The sequence below is a fragment of the Astatotilapia calliptera genome, chromosome 3 (assembly GCF_900246225.1).
Source record: "Astatotilapia calliptera chromosome 3, fAstCal1.2, whole genome shotgun sequence".
In the NCBI taxonomy this organism is placed as follows: Eukaryota; Metazoa; Chordata; class Actinopteri; order Cichliformes; family Cichlidae; genus Astatotilapia; species Astatotilapia calliptera.
The window spans coordinates 892,869-915,021 of record NC_039304.1 but is presented as its reverse complement, the minus strand read 5'-3'; the positions used below and the strand labels follow the sequence as shown (position 1 = coordinate 915,021).

The 22,153-nt window shown below is 43.6% G+C and overlaps 1 protein-coding gene across 1 annotated transcript in view; it reads right to left on the bottom strand.

Moving 5' to 3' along the window:
• Positions 1-22,153, bottom strand: part of LOC113015897 (NACHT, LRR and PYD domains-containing protein 12-like) — an 82,718-nt gene that overhangs the window by 8,728 nt on the left and 51,837 nt on the right. Inside the window, exons 9-11 of the mRNA XM_026158262.1 lie at positions 9,801-9,977; positions 7,468-7,644; positions 2,995-3,168 (exon numbers count right to left, since the gene is read on the bottom strand). Of these exons, the coding sequence (XP_026014047.1) occupies positions 2,995-3,168; positions 7,468-7,644; positions 9,801-9,977 (528 nt within the window). The remainder of the gene's footprint in view (positions 1-2,994; positions 3,169-7,467; positions 7,645-9,800; positions 9,978-22,153) is intronic.

Here is a 22,153-nt window from a genome sequence, read left to right as displayed (position 1 = left end):
TAGTCCCTTTAGCATGTCCTGGGTGTTCCTCTGGGTCTCTTCCTGGTTGGATGTGCCCAAAACGTCTCCCCAGGGAGGCATCCTACCCAGATGCCAGTATCTAATCCAGGGGTGTTAAACTCAAATACACAGTGGGCCAAAATTCAAAACTGGAACAAAGTCGCGGGCTAACGTTAATATTTATTGAAATCTATTTATTCCTCCAGATATAGGAATGAATCTTTTCTTATGGACTCAAACACATTTTGCTGAAAAACTGAATATGGAACAAGCAAAGCTTAATACTAAACAATATATATATATATATATATATATATATATATATATATATATATATATATATATATATATATATATTAGCTGTATAATACCAGTAGGCCAGCTCTAATAGTAATTTGGTATGGCTTCGCGGGCCAAATGTAAGTAGGCTGGGGGCCAAATTTGGCCCGCGGGCCAGAGTTTGACACTTATGATCTAATCTGTCCTTTTTGTATGTTCCCCTCAGGTTGCCATGGTAGCAGATATAGGGGGAACAAGCGTAGATGATGCTACAAGGAGAATGATGAAATTCCTCATATCACCCGAGCTTGCCGTGGAGTACAACTTGCTTGGCCGACATGGGAAGAAAAAGTTCCGAGATTTGCGCCTCTTTAATGTTGTGTATGGTAAGTTAATTTCACTTGAGACACTTTTTTTAATAAAGTGTTTGAAAGTGTAAGTGAGATTGGTTATTGTGCCATCTTATATATTTGAGGCAAGAAAGTGAAATAAACATTGTTCTTTGTAAATCTTTCCGAAAGGAAGTAAGCTACGGTTACCTTTACTTTGGCTTACCCATTTTTCTTCTTCATTTGCAGAGGCACTGAAGAAGAATTCTTTGACTGCAAAAGTCAACCTGCAAGAAGCAGAGAAAGCTCTCTCCAAATGGTTCACTGGAGCTAGAGACAGAGGAGGACTGAGGGCTGCTAGGGGACAAAATAGACTAACGGCTCTGTAAAAAACATAACAGACACCTCTGCTGATTCAAGTCAAGGTTCTGAGTTTCCCTTCTTATTTTTTCCCATGTTGCTACAGTTCCCAAGACCAAGGAACTGATTGTGGACTTCAGGAAGACCAGGAAACACTTGACCCCTGTTTCAATTCAGGGGGTCAGTGTTGACATTGTGGAGGACTATAAATACCTTGGAGTACACATTGACAATAAACTGGACTGGGCTAAAAACACCACAGCACTTTACAGGAAGGGCCAGAGTCGTCTCTATTTTTTGAGGCGACTGAGGTCCTTCAACATCTGCCAGAAAATGCTGAGGATTTTCTATGAGTCTGTTGTGGCCAGTGCGATCCTCTATGCTGTTGCATGCTGGGGGAGCAGGCTGAGGGTCGCAGATGCCAACAGACTTAATAAACTAATCCGTAAGGACAGCAATGTTGTGGGGATGGAGCTGGACTCCCTCAAGGTGGTGTCGGAGAGGCGGATGCTGTCCAAGATAAAGACAATGTTGGATAACACCTCCCACCCACTCCATGACATGTTGGTCAGTCACAGGAGCACGTTCAGTGAGAGACTGAGATTACCGAAAAGCACCACTGAACGACACAGGAAATCATTCCTGCCTGTGGCCATCTCCCTGTACAACGCATCCACTTAACACACTGTTTGCTGCTACAACTACACATGTTTCTTTTCCAACTATTTATTTATGAGTGACTTATGTATGTATGTATGTATATATATGTATATATTGTACTATTCTTAGTTAGTGTATTGTCTGTCTTGTCTTAATGTTGGTTTAAAATGGAGCACTGTAACAAAAAATAATTTCCCCCAGGGATCAATAAAGTATTCTGATTCTGATTCTGATTCTGATTCCAACTCTAAGCAATTTGAATGTAGTTTGATATTTCGAGTTTTTTAAGTTCACACTCCTTGGAATAGTTACTTAAACCCACAGTTGTGTGACAAAATAAATGTGACAAAATAAATGTGAACAAAATGTGTTTTGTGTCCCCTCTTGATTTCTATTTGCAGTCAGCTTTAATATATTTAGTGTCTTTGTGTCACAGAAGCCGTATTGGCTGTCTGTTAAATTGATTTTGTGGCTGTTTTTCTACATGGGACCCACCCAGTGCCAGAAATTAGCCAATTCAAACAGGTAGTAAGATGCAACTACAGAACCCACTGATAATGCCATTCCAACTTTTTAGCTCATGTTTTCCTCATGTTGTACACACTAAGAACTTGAAAAATGGGGCCCGGGTGGGTTTATGAGTACTTTGCCCAGTTGGGGTCCATTTAGTTCCCAGATTTTACCAATATAACACCAAGATGGGCTTATAAAATGGGGCCATTATGGAACCCGTGGACAATCCCACTTAAAACCCACTTTTTAGCCGATGTGATGCCCACATGGTACCCACAAAAACTGGAAAGATGGGGCCTGGGTGGGTTTTTGTGTATGTTGCCCAGTTGGGGCCCATTTAGTTCCTAAATTTTACCAATATAACACCTATATGGGCATTTAACATGGGGCCATTACGGAACCCGTGGACAATCCTATATGGGGCCCATTTTTCAGCCCATTTCCAAACCATATGGGCCCCACATATAAATGTTGGCTGGGACCAGCTGTTAACTGGAGGAATTCCATCCAAACATCTGCTCTCACTAAATTCTTCCTCACCTACAGACTGTGTTCGTCACTGCTTTAAACTTGGAAATGAATGCAGTCATTGGTCTGCGTGCTGCTTTGTTCAGAGAGCTGATTGGCTGTTGACAGCGTTTGATCAGAGTGTGTCAGCCGTTACTATGGTGACCATAAAGGTCAGAAACAGGAAGTGTTTGTGTCCAATCCTGAAGCCTGTCACCATTCTCCTCTCACAGCTTCACTGAGAAGCTGCAGCTTTACAGGAAACACTGGATCTTTGTTTCATACTGACTGTGTTTAGTACAATACTGCTGACAGCACCACCCAATCACTCCATCACTCTACTTACAGCAGAGTCTCCAGTCTGTAGTCTGGACTCTGCTGAAGATCAGACAGCTGCTTCACATCTGGATCCTTCAGGTTGTTTCCCCACAGGTCCAGCTCTCTCAGATGGGAGGGGTTGGACTTCAGCGCTGCTGCCAGATAATCACAGCTGATCTTTGACAAACCACAGAAACTCAATCTGTATAAAGAATGAAAGATGTAAGTTTATTAGACAAAGTGTGAGCTTGAAATCATTCAGTGTTTCATCATCTGTTCAGAGCCGAAGAAGGTTCAGAATGTAGAAGTTTAGAAAATGGAAACTCCAAACAGCTGAAGCCAACAGGAAGCAGCTTCAAACAGGAAACTGTGCAGAGTTTCAGACTATATGTCCTGATGCAGCCAGTTGGATTTTGGAGATTTGAAACTCTGTTCTGTGACTAAGTCCTTGAATCATTTCTTCCAGTCGGTCCAACAAGACAGACTAAGTGTTGGACATGTGTTGTGGCTCCATTATGGGAGCTTCTAAATGTGATGTGATGGCCCCTCTGGGTCTGTCAGGTCACAGGACTGAAGAGAGCTCAAACTGGGCACACACTTGTTCCAGTCTGGACCAAAGACTCTATACTGGGACTGAGGGACTGCTTTGACTGCACCCACTGGAACTTTTTAAAGGCTCATGTTCTCACTTAGATCATCGATTTCTACTTACATTTCTTTCTGGGAAAAATGGGGATTACTTTGAAAACAGGAAGTATTTTCCCCAATAAGCAGCCCTGGATTAGTAAATCACTCCAACATGTTCTCAGGCAGAAGAAGCTGTCTTGTTATGAGGGAGAGAAGAAAAAGATTGAGGCACAGAAACTTGTTGAAAGAGAGATAAAGCAGCTAAAATCAGGTGTAAAAGTAAAGCAGAGGATGAGCTGAATAAAGGACACTCAAGGCTGGCTTGGAAAGGAATGAAGTCCATGGTGGGGATGCAGAACAAGGAGCAAAGATGAATGTGATGCTGAATCAGCAGAAGACTTGGACTCATTTGATTCCAGCTTTGATATCATTGATTTCAATGAAGAGCTTTGTGATTGTAGCAAAGGGCTGGTAGCTCTGAGAGTCCCACTGATGAGGTGTTTGTGTGGAAATCTCTTAGTGGGATCAAAGAGAGAAAAAGCCCTGGTCCTGATGCTGTGGGAGGGAAATGATTGAAGTGTGCTGTGAGGAACTGACTGGGAGATTTTCACACATTTTCCAGTCCTCCTTGGAAAAAAACAGGAAGTTCCCAGCATATGGAAACAAAGGTTAAGTGTCCTATGGCACTCAGTAGGTATGGGTACCAGTATCCGGTGCCATTATGGCACCAGTTCTGACATAAACGGTAGTAATGTTGGGATTCAAATATATATTCTTAGTGTTTATTTGCTGATTATATTGTTTTATGTATTTTACTAAGAGAGGGCCAGCTCTGAGTAGAGTCTGAGCAAAACGTACTGACAGGAAACTGCATGCTTTTGCAGAGCACTGGAGGTGCAGACAGAAAGTGAAACTAAGCAGAGTGTTTTGATCAAAACTTAGAGTGTGTGACGTGCTGCGGAAATATATAAATAACCATGCTGGCTGCTGCTGCTTTCAGACCTGAGCGTGTGTGTCCGTGTGTTCAGGTCTCCGTTCCCGGGAATGTAAAATAAAGATCATTTTTTGAGCTTTGAGCACCCTGGGTCCAGTCTTTCTTTGCCGCCAAAAGAATTCAAAGAACGAAATTTAATAGTAACCAGACCGAAAAGCAGCGCACATTTTGGTGCTTTTTCCCCCTGAGATGTCATACACTTTAGATTCTAGCCAATCATTTTACCTTTCCAAGGATAGTAGGCGGGCCCAGGTACGTACATTCTTTTAGAGCAGAGCTACAGATTAAAAATGCCCAAGGCGAAGTGGTCAAAGTCTGGCTGTACTTCACAGCTAAAGATGCAAACTCAGCAGCCTGCAACAAGTGCTTTAAGGTGATACTGTGCAAAGGAGGTAACACCTCGAATCTGATGAAACACCTGGCGACGCATAGCGTTTTTTTTAAAAGCCGAGAAATGCACCGTATTTGATAGCTTGCTGCAAGACCGAGCGCATCTACTGCTGGTGTGGTGCCTGTTATCAGACCCGGAGTTAGCAACATCCCCCAAGAACCCGAAGAGGAGAGTCCTGGCCCCTAGCCCTGCCAGTGTAGCAGAAATGATGACGGATGATGATGGCAGCAGCAGCCGTTCTTCTCTGGGTGAGTAGCTTAATGTTGTTCGTGTGTAATTTACGTTGAGTAGGCTAACCACGTTATTACTTTAATGCATGTAAGGTGAACTAGCAAACACCGTCTTAGTTACATGCGGTTGTCTTCTTGTTTGATGGCAGATGCTCCCTTTACCCTGGCCAAAAAGGCTAAAATGACCAAAGAAAAAGTGGAAAACAGTTAAACATGAGAGGTTTTTGGACAAAGTTTGTGTTCTCCATTCTTTAAGCACTGGCACCATTTCAAAAATACTGGGTTGGCACCGGTATCAGATAAAACCTAAACGATACCCATTCCTAGCACTCAGTGAGGATGGTGCTGTGGCCCCACCACCTCCACCTCTTTGTAAAGGAACTAACTGTCATCTGAAGCTTCAAATGGAACTAAGACTTCCTCCACTAGGTGGCAGTGTCTGATGAGAAAGTGTTAGTGGAGCTGGCCTGGAGTCAGAAACAGGAAGATGCATGATTTGGGCTGAAATGGGGAAATGTGGTTAGCACTAGTGCCTTAAAGCAAGAAGGTTGTAGGTTGAAGCTTGTTGGCCTTTCTGTGGAGGTTGGATGTTCTCCCACAGTCCAATGAAATGCTGCTTAGGTTCATTGGTGCTTCTAAATTGGCTGTAGGTATGGATGTGAGAGAGTGCTTCTCTGTGTCTCTCTGTTGGCCCTGTGATGGACTGCTCACCTATGCAGGTGGACCACGCCTCTTGCCCTATGACAGCTAGGGCACAGGCTGCAGCTCTTTGAGCCTAAGCTGAATAAACAGTTAGCAAAAATGATCCATAGATGGCCTGAAATCCCCCAGTTAGCAGTTTGGTAGATAGCTATGACATGCTAATCCCATCCAGCAGCTGTATTCTACCTGTAAGCTGATCCCTGCTGAGCCAAAGCACTTTTTCATATACAAATTACAACCTTTAATAGAAACCTATTGGTCAGCATCTTATTAGCCTGCTGTTAGCTTCATTCCACAGAAAACTGAGAGAAACTAACAGAGTTGATAAAGAATAAAGAGAAATGTGCTGATTTAAAGCCTTTGAAGTGCTTCAGATGATCTCTGTCCACTTCTGTCCACTCATTCATTCATGTAAGCTTTCTAATGCAGCTTTGATCTTCACAGTCTGCTTCATGAAACTCATTCTAACCCTGAATGTCAGAGTGTTCCTCCTTCTCTTTCCCATCATTCATGCTGGCAGTGGAGGAGATTTGGATGTTGGACTGTGTTTTGGATGATGTGTGTATGTTTGTGTTGGACTGCTGTCTGTAAAGCAAACGCACATTTTGCTTTGGATTTCAGTTTCAGACAGACTTTAAGGTGGAATGAAGAGTTGGAGAGTTTCACAGTGAATTATCCAGGGGAGGATTTTTCTTCTTCTTTGAAGGTTTGTGTCACGGCGAGTGAGGTGAGCCGTGTGGAGGAAATGAAGGAGGATCCAAATGCAGGCAGTTGTGAAGGTGTGAAGGTGGTTTATTGAACATGAAAGTAAATACAAACGGCAAAATGGAGCTAGAACTAAACTATACTGGGATAAACTAAACTACAGAGCACAAACCTTAACGAGAACGACCAGAGGAGAATGATGATGGACAGCAGGGAGAACACACGGGTGAGACATGGTAGATACACAGATCAGGCAGGGTGGAATACACAGACGGACCAGCAACAACAATGACGGAAGACATGACTTAAATACACAGAGAACCACAGGGGAATTACACACAGGTGGTGGACACAGCTGGGAATAATCAACAAGACGAGACAAAGGTAAAACTGAACACACTCACATGAGACCCAGACCTTCACAATAAAACAGGAAATGAGAACACCACACCAAGACGCAGACCTGACACTGAGAGACAGACAGGAAATGACATATGAAACTAAACTCACATCGTAAACCCAGATAAACAGAAACATGGAACTCTAATAATAGAAATCATAATCATCACCATAACACGACAAGAGAACAAGAACACAATCTCTGATGAAAACTTAAATCAAAACACAATAAACTCAAAATACTGGGTCCAACGGACCCAGAACCGTGACAGTTTGAAATGTGAACATTGTTCTGCTGCAGTCAATGGACTAAACCAGAGAAGAAGAAAACAGACTTTACCATGAAGATCCTCAGTGTGGATCAGTATAATATCAGCCTGATGTCTGCAGTTTAGTGTCAGCACAAATTTCACATCATATTCATCTCAGCACAACTAAAACATGCTGACTGACCTCAGAGTTTCAAGTCCACATCCTGGACTCTCCAGGAAACCACACAGAAGCTTCACTCCTGAATCCTGCAGGTTGTAGTTGTAGCTCAGGTCCAGCTGTCTCAGATGGGAGGGGTTGGACTTCAGTGCTGCTGCCAGATAATCACAGCTGATCTCTGACAAACCACAGCCCCTCAATCTGTATAAAGAATGAAAGATGTAAGTTTATTAGACAAAGTGTGAGCTTGAAATCATTCAGTGTTTCATCATCTGTTCAGAGCTGAAGAAGGTTCAGAATGTAGAAGTTTAGAAAATGGAAACTCCAAACAGCTGAAGCCAACAGGAAGCAGCTTCAAACAAACACAACAAGAGAAAAAACTCTGAACGTTTCACATTAAAGTCGTACATTTATCATAAAAACAGGACAAAGACCTGAAAAAGTCGTGTTTTTCCTTCCAGGAACCACGAGGCTTCACTTTTAAAGGTGAAGTGTGAAAGAAATGGACATATTTGAAGTCCAACACCTTTTTCCAGTCACATTATTAAAGTAGAAAAACTACAAGCTCATTTTCATTCCAACAAGTCATCTTCTGACCTGGACTAACAACACTGGTCTCGATGTGCAGCTGGCTGTGAGACCAGCGCTCAGGGAGCGTCTACAAAGTGCAACACTGAAAGAACATCACACACTAATTTGCTTCCAGCACTTTCACACAAACATCTACTGTCATTATTGTCACCGAACTCTGTGGATCCTTTATTGCAAATTCAAATGGGATCAAATGGTCAGACAAAAGAGGGTTATGAGGAAATATGATTAAATGTTGTGTATTAGCAGCAAGTTATTGAATCATTTTCCTCAGAAACCAAACAAAATGATTGACAAACATGTTTTTACAGACTCAGTGTTGGACTTGGATCAGCAGGATAAGCTGATGTTTAAAGGCATTTGAGTCTCGCTGTATGAGAGTCCAGTTATTACTCAATATTTATGGCTGATGTTCTTTCAGTGTTGCACTTTGTAGACGCTCCCTGAGCCTCACAGCCAGCTGCACATGGACCAGCTGACATTACCCAGCATTAGAGGCGGCTGTAAAAAAATGGATTTTCCTATTTAAATGGTTTTAATTTGAATAAAGCGATGTTGATTCATTCAATCCTGAATCAATTTTTAATATAAATGTATTTTGCCAGAATCTCAGGTTAAAGTTCCTAAACGTATTTCAACAACAACCAAACAGATAAAACAGTAAATGAGAGCAGCTAAACACACAAAGATGGAAACACAGAGCGTGGATCGTTCACTCGACGGCACGTACACGGACACGCCATCGGGGCTGAAAGTGGACAGCTCACAGATCCTGAAGCTGCAGGTTTCATCTGTCTCCAACCAAAACTGAGTGAACCAGCAGCAGAAGAAGATCCAAACTACGCTTTACGTTTGATGAACATCGTCATGAATTCTCTCTGACTTTGACGTTTACTTCCTGCACAGCTCTCTCTCTCTCAGTGTACTTCAAGAACAGTTTACCTTCAAAAATCTGTTTCCTGCATTATTCACTGCTTATTACGCACCAGTCTGCTGTTGTGTTCACTGCTGTCGGCCTCCGAAAACAAAGCCTCATTTCTGCTGTTCAATACTGAAGAAATGTAAACCTTTTAAAATGATGACAGATTACAAACTCTCAGCTGTGTCTGTAATCAGACCTCTGTAACTTTGCTTCACTTCAGCAGCATCAGCTCATGTTCACATGTTGATTCATGGTTTGCTTCAGTTTTTGATGGACTGCAGAATATTTTGAAGGTTATCTGCTATAAAAAGCCAGGACAGGAAAATCTGCTTCATGTTTTCCTGTTTGATCCTCAGTGATTTTGACACAAAGGCCTCTGCTGTGATGATCACACCTCTGATCAAGTCTCACAGTGTCAGCTTTGTTTTTATACATATGGATATGTGCTGATAAATGATCAGAGTTATAATATTTCCCACTGTCTGCTGTGTGCCGTGACCTTTGACCTGCTAAAGACAGTCAGCTGTGGATTATTCATAGTTGTGTCTGATACTTAGAACTGTGAGGAAGAACACTAAACAGTTAATCAGGGTCCCCTCTCTCTGAATCAGAAAAGGTGGGCAGGCCGCGTGTGGGCCGCAGGCCATACGTTGAGTCTCACTGTTTGAAATGTGAACATTGTTCTGCTGCAGTCAATGGACTAAACCAGAGAAGAAGAAAACAGACTTTACCATGAAGATCCTCAGTGTGGATCAGTATAATATCAGCCTGATGTCTGCAGTTTAGTGCCAGCACAACTTTCACATCATATTCATCTCAGCACAACTAAAACATGCTGACTGACCTCAGAGTTTCAAGTCCACATCCTGGACTCTCCAGGAAACCACACAGATGCTTCACTCCTGAATCCTGCAGGTTGTAGTTGTAGCTCAGGTCCAGCTCTCTCAGATGGGAGGGGTTGGACTTCAGTGCTGCTGCCAGATAATCACAGCTGATCTTTAACAAACCACAGCCCTTCAATCTGTATAAAGAATGAAAGATGTAAGTTTATTAGACAAAGTGTGAGCTTGAAAGCATTCAGTGTTTCATCATCTGTTCAGAGCTGAAGAGAGTTCAGCATGTAGAAGTTAAGAAAATGGAAACTCCAAACAGCTGAAGCCAACAAGAAGAAGCTTCAAACAAACACAACAAGAGAAAAAACTCTGAATGTTTCACATTAAAGTCGTACATTCATCATAAAAACAGGAAAAAGACTTGAAAAAGTCGTGTTTTTCCTTCCAGGAACCACAAGGCTTCACTTTTAAAGGTGAAGTGTGAAAGAAATGGACATATTTGAAGTCCAACACCTTTTTCCAGTCACATTATTATAGCAGACAAACTACAAGCTCATTTTCATTCCAACAAGTCATCTTCTGACCTGGACTAACAACACTGGTCTCTATGTGCAGCTGGCTGTGAGACCAGTGCTCGGGGAGCGTCTACAAAGTGCAACACTGAAAGAACATCACACACTAATTTGCTTCCAGCACTTTCACACAAACATCTACTGTCATTATTGTCACCAAACTCTGTGGATCCTTTATTGCAAATTCAAATGGGATCAAATGGTCAGACAAAAGAGGGTTATGAGGAAATATGATGAAATGTTGTGTATTAGCAGCAAGTTATTGAATCATTTTCCTCAGAAACCAAACAAAATGATTGACAAACATGTTTTTACAAACTCAGTGTTGGACTTGGATCAGCAGGATAAGCTGATGTTTAAAGGCATTTGAGTCTCGCTGTATGAGAGTCCAGTTATTACTCAATATTTATGGCTGATGTTCTTTCAGTGTTGCACTTTGTAGACGCTCCCTGAGCCTCACAGCCAGCTGCACATGGACCAGCTGACATTACCCAGCATTAGAGGCGGCTGTAAAAAAATGGATTTTCCTATTTAAATGGTTTTAATTTGAATAAAGCGATGTTGATTCATTCAATCCTGAATCGATTTTTAACCCTTTAAGACCTACCATAGAACCAAGTCCGCCAGAGCTTATATTATATTTTTACATGGTGTGGTGACATTTTTGGGAGCATTTCAAGTCGCTATACATCAATACAACAATTATAGCCCAGATTTTAATAATATGTAGTCATTAAGTGCATAGTAATTACATAAATTGCAAAAAAGTGCAATAAACTACAAAAAAATATATTTATACATATACATATATTTCTAGTTAGAGAAATTTAAGAGGCTTATCCCTCAAAACTGTAAATACAAAAAAGTTGCACAAAATAGTTTCCTACCACAGGAAATTTATTGTGAGTGTCTTCATAGTTTTATTTTTGAAATACACCAATTTTTATATACTGCAGGAAAAACAAAAATAAATATTATACTGCAAATTTGCAAAAAAGCAGCATATGCATCAACATAAACTATTTCCAGCAGTGCAATATGAGTCCTAAGCATCCCAGAAAAGACACAGAAAGTCATAAAGTCAAAGATAACTTTTAAAAACACCAGTATAGGCCCTGAGGCCCTGATGGTAAAAAAGAAAACTACATTTCTGCGAAAATGACGTCACTTCCAGTTTCGGGCAGGTAATGGCGGACATGCAAAAGTTCGCGCTAACTTCTATTCCAACGTAGGAAGTGTTATGAACAGCTGATGGGATCAGCAAAGCGTGTTTCTGGAATATTATGTTTTTGTTGCTGCAAGTGCTTTTTATGCAGTTTTTGCAAAGCTTTATGTGGAAGGAAAATGTGACATAGGACAAGCTGATGGCATAAGATGTAATTACAACTCCTCCGGTTCCATATGTAAAAAAAATGATTGCGCTAGCTTACGTGGTTGCAGAGCTACCGGGATTTAAAAATAGTTACGCAAAACAGAGCGTGCCCGCTCCGACCGGCTCTAAAGGGTTAATATAAATGTATTTTGCCAGAATCTCAGGTTAAAGCTCCCAAACGTATTTCAACAACAACCAAACAGATAAAACAGTAAATGAGAGCAGCTAAACACACAAAGATGGAAACACAGAGCGTGGATCGTTCACTCGACGGCACGTACACGGACACGCCGTCGGGGCTGAAAGTGGACAGCTCAAAGATCCTGAAGCTGCAGGTTTCATCTGTCTCCAACCAAAACTGACTGAACCAGCAGCAAAAGAAGATCCAAACTACGCTTTACGTTTGATGAACATCGTCATGAATTCTCTCTGACTTTGACGTTTACTTCCTGCACAGCTCTCTCTCTCAGTGTACTTCAAGAACAGTTTACCTTCAAAAATCTGTTTTCTGCATTATTTACTGCTTATTACGCACCAGTCTGCTGTTGTGTTCACTGCTGTCGGCCTCCGAAAACAAAAAACAAGGAGCACGAGAGTCCAGAACAAACCAAAAACAGGTCAACACAAAACAAGACTATTTACGAGGCCACAATAAAGTCCGGGGGTCGACCTGGAGGTCGACAACACAAGAGCCTAAACAGTTCAGGGGGCCGACCATGCACACAGCAACGGCGGCGACGGGCAAACAGTTCTGAAGGCCGACCGTGCACATGGCAATGGCGGCGACGGGCAAACAGTTCTGGAGGCCGACCGTGCACACGGCAATGGCGGCGGAGGCAAAACCAATCAGGAGGCCGACCACTTGGAAGGCAGTGGCGGCCACTGAGCAGGTCCGGAGGTCGGCCGCGATGCCAGCGGCGGCGACGAACGCTTTCCGGAGGCCGTCCCCGAAGGCCATGATGCCATCTTAGAGGCCCGGAAAACGGCCGGCAGAGGCGAGGCGGAACGGGTCGAGCTGGCTCAGACGGCGGCGTGGCAACCACAGAACCAGACGAGGCAGGACCAGACGAGGCAGGACCAGGCGTGGACGAAGACACAGAGGCAGGACCAGGCGTGGACGAAGACACGGAGGCAGGACCAGGCGTGGACGAAGACACGGAGGCAGGACCAGGCGTGGATGACGACACGGAGGCCGGACCAGGCGTGGATGAAGACACGGAAGCCGGACCAGGCGTGGATGACGACACGGAGGCCGGACCAGGCGTGGATGACGACACGGAGGCCGGACCAGGCGTGGATGAAGACGCGGAACCTGACGGCAGCGGGACGGCTGCGGAACCTGACGGCAGCGGGACGGCTGCGGACAGTGATGCTGCAGGAGGTGATGTGGATGCATGCAACGGTGTAGGAGTCACAGGGGATGATTCAGCAGATGGTAGCTGAGCAAACTTCCCCGGACCGCCAGCAGATGTGAGGATGTGCTGGCTGGGTCCTCCAGGACCCTCAGCTAACGTGGCGTGGTGATGGGTGGGCTCCTCGGACCCTCCAGCAGACGTGGCATGACGCTGGACGGGCTCCTCGGGCCCTCCAGCAGACGTGGCTTGAGGCTGGACGGGCTCCTCGGGCCCTCCAGCTGACGAGGCAGGAAGCTGGCTAGATTCCCCAGAACCTCCAGCTGACGAGTCTTGGGGCTGGACGGGCTCCTCGGGCCCTCCAGCTGACGAAACAAGAGACTGGCTGGGTTCTCCAGAACCCCCAGCAGACGAAACATGAGGCTGGTTGGGTTCTCCAGGACCCCCAGCAGACGAAACATGAGGCTGGCTGGGCTCTCCCGAACCCCCAGCAGACGAGACATGAGGCTGGCTGGGCTCTCCCGAACCCCCAGCAGACGAGACATGAGGCTGGCTGGGTTCTCCCGAACCCCCAGCTGACGACACTTGAGGCTGGCTGGGTTCCTCAGGCCCTCCAGCCGACGAGGCAGGACGCTGGCTGGGTTCCCCTGAACCCCCAGCTAACATGGCTTGAGACTGGACGGGCTCCTCTGGCCCTCCAGGGAAAACAGACACTGAAGCAGCAGGTACGGAGACCTCTGCCAGTGTGGACACTGGCTGGGACTGAGCAGCACAGTGGCTAGACTCAGGTAGCAACAGTGGGATGCAGTCCTCATAGGGCTGAAAGTGTTCCCCAATACACTCAGCAGAGGACCGAGGCGGATGGGTGAACTCACTTGAACTCTCAGGGGGTGCTGAGAGCCGAGAGTGTTCTGGTGAGTTCTCCGGTGAGGCTGCTGGTGCTGGCGTCTTGACCTCTAGGGTCCAGAGTTGGCTGGTGACTGACACCCAGCCCCTGGGGAGGCCCTAGAGGGAGCAACTGTCTCTGACATGGCCAGCGTAAGAGAACCAGCAGATATTGTGGTGAAGTGTGTTCCCTGCTTTGAATGAGACAGTGAGGATGGTGGCTGAATGAGTGAGCGGGTAGGCTGCTGAACTGGTGGCAACTGAGCTACAGGTAGCGAAGTTGTAACAGGTGGTGGAGTGGCTGGCTGAACTGAGGGCAGCTGGGCTGCTGGCTCAACTGATAACTGTACTGCTAACTGTGTTACAGGCCCCACATTAACTTGTGGTGAAGGTGTGGATGGGAGAACATGGTCAGGAAGAACTGTGTCAGTGAGGTTTACAGCTTCCCCTGAATAGACCAGTGCAGATGAAAAATAGTTCCAAACGTTCTCATTCTCTGAATTCATAATGCCAGGCTCAGTAATGCCAGGCTTGGCAGCAGCAAAGCGGATACAGTCATTAACACAGGACGTGGGCACAGGAAAGACAGTCTTAGAAGCAATAGCCACAGATGAAGCAGAAAAAACACTATTATCTTCGGTGGAAGCGCAAAAAATAGTCCCAGAATAAATAGTCCTTGTATCCGACAAAGCAGAAACAGTGTCCCTCTCACTCACCACTGCCGGATGTTTACATGTCCCAACCTCCGGCTGCGGGGTGTCACGCCGACAGTGCAAACATCGCTTCTTTCTCAGAGACGGCTCCGACAGGCCGGGTAATCCCTCGTCCGACGGTTCGGACGGCACGTCCTCCGTAGAAGTGAGCAGGCGAGCGGTAGCGGCGGGGGGGTGTAGGTGAAGCTCATGGAGAACGTAATTCTGCACGAGCGGATGCAGAGAGTCCAATAGCCAGGGATAACAGGTAATAATGGGCGATCGTGGCGATCGTGGCTCAAGAGTTGGGAGTTCGCCTTGTAATCGGAAGGTTGCCGGTTCGAGCCCCGGCTTGGACGGTCTCGGTCGTTGTGTCCTTGGGCAAGACACTTCACTCACTGCCTACTGGTGGTGGTCAGAGGGCCCGGTGGCGCCAGTGTCCGGCAGCCTCACCTCTGTCAGTGCGCCCCAGGGTGGCTGTGGCTACAATGTAGCTTGCCATCACCAGTGTGTGAATGTGTGTGTGAATGGGTGGATGACTGGATATGTAAAGCGCTTTGGGGTCCTTAGGGACTAGTAAAGCGCTATATAAATACAGGCCATTTACCATTTACCATTTACCATTCAATAAGGTGCTGTAGGTCGCCTTCCACAGTGTAAAGAGACGCTTCTCCCTCATGCTCTAACAACTGGTAAATCAACTTAGAAGCGGAGGGGATAACGGCCTCCTGAAGCTCCCTGGGTGGGGTGACTGCCGCTGGATCCATATCTGGCTGGTCCGTACTGTCACGGCGAATAAGATGAGCCATATGAAAATAATAAATGAGGATCCAAGTGCAGGCAGTCGTGAGGGTGTGAAGGTGGTTTATTGAACACGAAAATATGGACAAACAGCAAATGGAGCTCGACTAAACTAGACTGGAAAACAACTAAACTACAGAGCACAAACCTTAATGAGAACGAGCAGAGGAGAATGGCGATGGACAGCAGGGAGAACACACGGGTGAGACATGGTGGTTACACAGACGGACCAGCAACTACAATGACGGAGGACACGACTTAAATACACACACAGAGAAACACGGGAATTACACACAGGTGGTGGACTCAGCTGGGAATAATCAGTAAGACGAGACAGAGGTAAAACTGAATACACTCACATGAGACGCAGACCTTCACAATAAAACATCACACGCAGGCTCGACATAGAGAGACAGACAGGAAATGACATATGAAACTAAACCCACATCTTAAACCCAGATAAACAGAAACATGGAACTCTAATAATAGACATCATAATCATCACCATAACACGACAAGAGAACAAGAACACAATCCCTGATGCACACTTAAATCAAAACACAATAAACTCAAAATACTGGGTCCAACGGACCCAGAACCGTGACACTGTCTGCTGTGTGCTGTGACCTTTGACCTGCTAAAGATAGTCAGCTGTGGATTATTCATTGTTGTGTCTGATACTTAGAACTGTGAGGAAGAACACTACACAGTTAATCAGGGTCCCCTCTCTCTGAACCAGGAAAGGTGGGCAGGCCGCGTGTGGGCCGCAGGCCATACGTTTAGTATCACTGTTTGAAATGTGAACATTGTTCTGCTGCAGTCAATGGACTAAACCTACGGTGGCCCCTAGAGACAAAGCACGTACAAATTCCAAAACACTTACAAAATCAAAAAACACTTACAAACTCCAAAACACTTACAAAATCCAAAACACGTACAAAATCCAAAACACATGCAAAATCCAAAACACATGCAAACTCCAAAACACGTACAAAATCCAAAACACATGCAAAATCCAAAACATATGCAGACCCCAAAACACATGCAAACTCCAAAACACAACGGAAGTGCTCCAGGACGCTAGGGGCAGTGTTGAGCTTTTGTTACCTAGTAACTACACAAGCCAGGAAGTACCAATGATCGGATTTGGGCTGTATCCCAATTCAGGGTCTGCAGCCTTAAAGGCCGCATTTTAAGGCCAATTACATCACAGCGACATGACGAAGGCTGTCCCAATTCAAAGGCTGCTCGAAATGCAGCCCTCAAATGCGTCCTTCATTTCCCTGAATTTTAAGGATGGGTCGGTGTAGCCTTCATGGCCCAACATATCCCAGACTTCATAGTGCGGCGGTGGTGTGGATAATTTTGCCGAAAAAAACGGCGGAAGGGGAGCGGCCGAAGAGTAAACTTTCAGAAGTAAGTACTGAATATTATGTCACTTATTTATGCGCAAATATTTTTATAATGAAGAACATTAAAACATTACTGTTGGCCACATGTTGGGAAAGTTATGTGACATTAGCGATGTTTGTACTAACTTGGTTTTAAAGCCTTTACTTCAAAATACAGTGGGGCAAAAAAGTATTTAGTCAGCCACCGATTGTGCAAGTTCTCCCACTTAAAATGATGACAGAGGTCAGTAATTTGCACCAGAGGTACACTTCAACTGTGAGAGACAGAATGTGAAAAAAAAATCCATGAATCCACATGGTAGGATTTGTAAAGAATTTATTCGTAAATCAGGGTGGAAAATAAGTATTTGGTCAATAACAAAAATACAACTCAATACTTTGTAACATAACCTTTGTTGGCAATAACAGAGGTCAAACGTTTACTATAGGTCTTTACCAGGTTTGCACACACAGTAGCTGGTATTTTGGCCCATTCCTCCATGCAGATCTTCTCGAGAGCAGTGATGTTTTGGGGCTGTCGCCGAGCAACACGGACTTTCAACTCCCGCCACAGATTTTCTATGGGGTTGAGGTCTGGAGACTGGCTAGGCCACTCCAGGACTTTCAAATGCTTCTTACGGAGCCACTCCTTTGTTGCCCGGGCAGTGTGTTTTGGATCATTGTCGTGTTGGAAGACCCAGCCTCGTTTCATCTTCAAAGTTCTCACTGATGGAAGGAGGTTTTGGCTCAAAATCTCACGATACATGGCCCCATTCATTCTGTCCTTAACACGGATCAGTTGTCCTGTCCCCTTGGCAGAAAAACAGCCCCATAGCATGATGTTTCCACCCCCATGCTTCACAGTAGGTATGGTGTTCTTGGGATGCAACTCAGTATTCTTCTTCCTCCAAACACGACGAGTTGAGTTTATACCAAAAAGTTCTACTTTGGTTTCATCTGACCACATGACATTCTCCCAATCCTCTGCTGTATCATCCATGTGCTCTCTGGCAAACTTCAGACGGGCCTGGACATGCACTGGCTTCAGCAGCGGAACACGTCTGGCACTGCGGGATTTGATTCCCTGCCGTTGTAGTGTGTTACTGATGGTGACCTTTGTTACTTTGGTCCCAGCTCTGCAGGTCATTCACCAGGTCCCCCCATGTGGTTCTGGGATCTTTGCTCACCGTTCTCATGATCATTTTGACCCCACGGGATGAGATCTTGCGTGGAGCCCCAGATCGAGGGAGATTATCAGTGGTCTTGTATGTCTTCCATTTTCTGATGATTGCTCCCACAGTTGATTTTTTCACACCAAGCTGCTTGCCTATTGTAGATTCACTCTTCCCAGTCTGGTGCAGGTCTACAATACTTTTCCTGGTGTCCTTCGAAAGCTCTTTGGTCTTGGCCATGGCGGAGTTTGGAGTCTGACTGTTTGAGACTGTGGACAGGTGTCTTTTATACAGATGATGAGTTCAAACAGGTGCCATTCATACAGGTAACGAGTGGGGGACAGAAAAGCTTCTTACAGAAGACGTTACAGGTCTGTGAGAGCCAGAGATTTTCCTTGTTTGAGGTGACCAAATACTTATCTTCCACCCTAATTTACGAATAAATTCTTTACAAATCCTACCATGTGGATTCATGGATTTTTTTTTTCACATTCTGTCTCTCACAGTTGAAGTGTACCTCTGGTGCAAATTACTGACCTCTGTCATCATTTTAAGTGGGGGAACTTGCACAATCGGTGGCTGACTAAATACTTTTTTGCCCCACTGTATATGCCGTTCAATAGCTGACCTTAATCTTACAGAGAATGTGATGATTTTATGGATAATTAAAGTCAGTCATATATCCACAACAGAAGCTGAAAGTCAGTGATGCTGCTCAGTTTGCAGTCCTGAATATCACGGCACAAGCAGGATCCACTGCACTGTTAATGTTATATTGTTATATATATATATTTTTTTTTTATTTAACCTTTATTTAACCAGGAATGTCCCGTTGAGATCAAAAACCTCTTTTTCAAGGGAGTCCTGGCCAAGAGGCAGCACATTTCCAAACAAATACATAAATAAATACATATTGCTGCCTCTGTTCGGTGGTGTCGAGCCAGAACGGACTTTAACGTGTGTTTGAACGAGCTGACGGTTCACCCGTTAAGCTGAAAGAAAGATGCTTTAATCACAGGAGTCACACATGTGTCCACTGTACCATCTGGGAACTCTTCTTGTTTACACTCGTAATAACACAAACACTAAATCCTCCTGTTTGTAGCAGTGTGTACACCTGAGACTGTCACCTGTCTGTCTGTCCTGCACTCTCTCTCTGTTTCTTTCTCTCTGATTGTGGAATAAAAGTATGAACATGTGTTTATAAGTTACACTTGTGTTTGAATCCTGCAGCTTATCACACATTTGATTTCCATGTGTGACAACTGCAAGTGTCCAGAGTGAGGACAGACTGAGGGACCCACTGCTGCACATCATCTGTGAGGCTTTGCACCCCTGATGATCCACCAGGACAAACTCAGCAGTGTGTGAGGAAGAGGAGGAGGAAGAGCCAGCAGCAGTTGACAGATGGAGAGAATAGACAGACTGTTCCCTGTTTGTGAAGGACTCCTAGAAAAGTTTAAAATAACTAATTGTCTGTCCTGAATCAGTCTTATTAGGTAATGTTCAGATAATTTTATCATTCCAGTGTTTTCAGTGTGGGAGAAAGTACTCAGAGCCTTCAAGTTACACACTATGAAAGGCAGCAACAAGTTTAATGTTCAGAAACCTAAAGTATGTATCAGCAGCAGAATGGACCTAAAAATAAATGTTTGTTTCAGTTCTATGAAGCTTTGAGTATTTTGGATCAGTAGTACTGCTGTGTTTGTTGCATCATATTGCTGTAATTGTTTATATGCTTTATATATTCTGAGGTAAGTTGATCTATAGTGTTACATCATATTCTATAAGGATGTTATGTGTTTGTATACTTTCTGCCCAGTTTGACGCATTTAGCAGACGTCAGCCTGTTTAAAGCTCTGATATCTATTCTGTATGACTTAAAGCAGTTATGACATGGTCTGATTTTCTCGCCCAATAAAGGAATATTCAATATATCAGTCTACTCTTCATTTTATCAGAAACAGTTATCACAGCTTGTACGTTTTCTTTTTATAAATATATGTAAGCATTGAGCCAAATTTAGTAATGCCAACATACTGAAGAAACAACATTTGTCTCTTATATATGATACACCTATATATGCACTGTCAAAGATACTTGTCTTTGAGTGAAGATTTAAGATATAAATAACTAAGATAAGACATAAATAACTGCAACTTGAATCTGTACTGAGGCTCAGTATTTGACACAGAGTTCATGTTCACTGCTGTAATAGTGTGGAGCAGGGAAATTATTTTACTGCTATTGTTAAAGAATAATCATCATCACCATTGCATTAATAATATAATCTGTAGTTTATATTGCATTCAGAGGTTGAACAGTCACAGGCTGACAGGAAGTTGCAGAGAGTTTGCAGAAGTGAAAGCAGTCTTAGGTTATTTTGAGCAGCAGGCTAAGACGATCATTGCTTTAACAATGTAACAGATAGCTTTAAGATGGCCTTAAGATGTTTATGATAATGTTAACTTTGTATTCCAGGTGCAGTTATAACTATTTTATACACAATGCATATCTGTGCTTATTTGAGTTGATGTTCAGGTTCATTAAGGGTCCAAAGCTTCACTAGTGAGAGTGTCTAGATGATCCATGCTGAGGGAAAACTAGAACATAGAAGGAATTGCAATACATGCTTACACAACAGTTCATTTTAATATCTTTTATATGTTCATATTCTTGTATTAAGCTTTTAGTAGGGGTCAGGAGCTAGTCGGCGAGGTGAAACAGGGTGCAATTGTGGTTAGCACACAGACACACACACACTTAGTTAGAGAGAATCATTTATAGGTGAAAGTTTAATTGTGTTTTGCTTGGGGTTGCAAAAAAGAGCAGTTTGTCGCAGAACTGCTGCTGAGGTGTCAAGATGACAAGCGAGCATCCGGCAGTGACAGGAAGCACCTGTTATGAAGATAGAAGACAATTGTTCTTTTAAATTGTGTCAAAAGTCGTTGTGGTTTTGATATTGACGTATGTGTATATATCCTGTCTGTGACGCATGAAGGGGGCGTCAGTAAATCAAACCCTGATGCTATAAAAATCTGTGTATGCTTTGAGGAAGTCGAAGACCACTTGCTGTCTGCGTACAGAGTGTTCTTCCCACACGTGTGTATTCATTAAAATCATTGTTTGACCAAGATCTTCTGGACCAATGGGTGTTTGTACTCTCCTTCCTCAATTTTTGAACCTTAACAATAGCTAATAATGATTAATATAATAACTATAATATTGGCCATATTATATTTACATTACCAAAGTGACATGACTTTAGTCTCATGAACAACATTAGCTAATTGTTATTTACTAACTAATCTTAAATGACTGTTCAGTACAGAAATGAAGCCCAAAAATCATGTTTTACTGTCCTGTGGTCTCAGCCTCAGATACTTATCAAATCACACAAAGCTCTTGTAGAAACAAACAAACAAATGAACAAAATATGTTCTCCTTCATTTCTGTCAAACAAAGTTGTATGACACATTTCCAGCGGTTAGTATCATGGTTGCTAGGCAACCTGGGAAGCGCGATGGAGACTAGACTGTCCCATACAGCGCAAGTTTGTTGCAAACACATTGGCTATGTGTTTGCAACAAACTTGCCGTTTATTTTGCAAATCAAGCTCAACACTGCCCGTAGTATGGGCAGAAATCTGTGCCATCAGAAACTGAATTTGAATAAGTTCAATTTGAATTTGAATTGCTCAGATTGAATCTGAATTGTAACTTGAATAAATCCTTTTGAAAACTGAATTTGAATTAGTCTAATTTGAAATTGAATTTATGGTTTGAAAATGATCATCACTAAATTGAAATTGAATTTTATATTTTGAAAATGAATTGATTTGCTTTGAAACTGCATTTTATCCTTTAAAAATTCAGCTCTCAAATAATTTCAGTTTCACTTCTAACCGTTCAGTTTCAGTTCTACAATTCAATTTCAGTTCCAAAATTCAGTTTTTTGGAACTTACATCCGGTTCCGGTTCAAGCGCAGATTAATAGAACTACGTTTTACTAGCGGACCGAAAGTGTTACCGACGGGAATCTACAGCGTCTTGAGCTGAATTAAGACTTCAGAAGTCATTCGTCATGTCGAATGACCAGCGGATAAACTCTCAGGTTGGTAATAAATG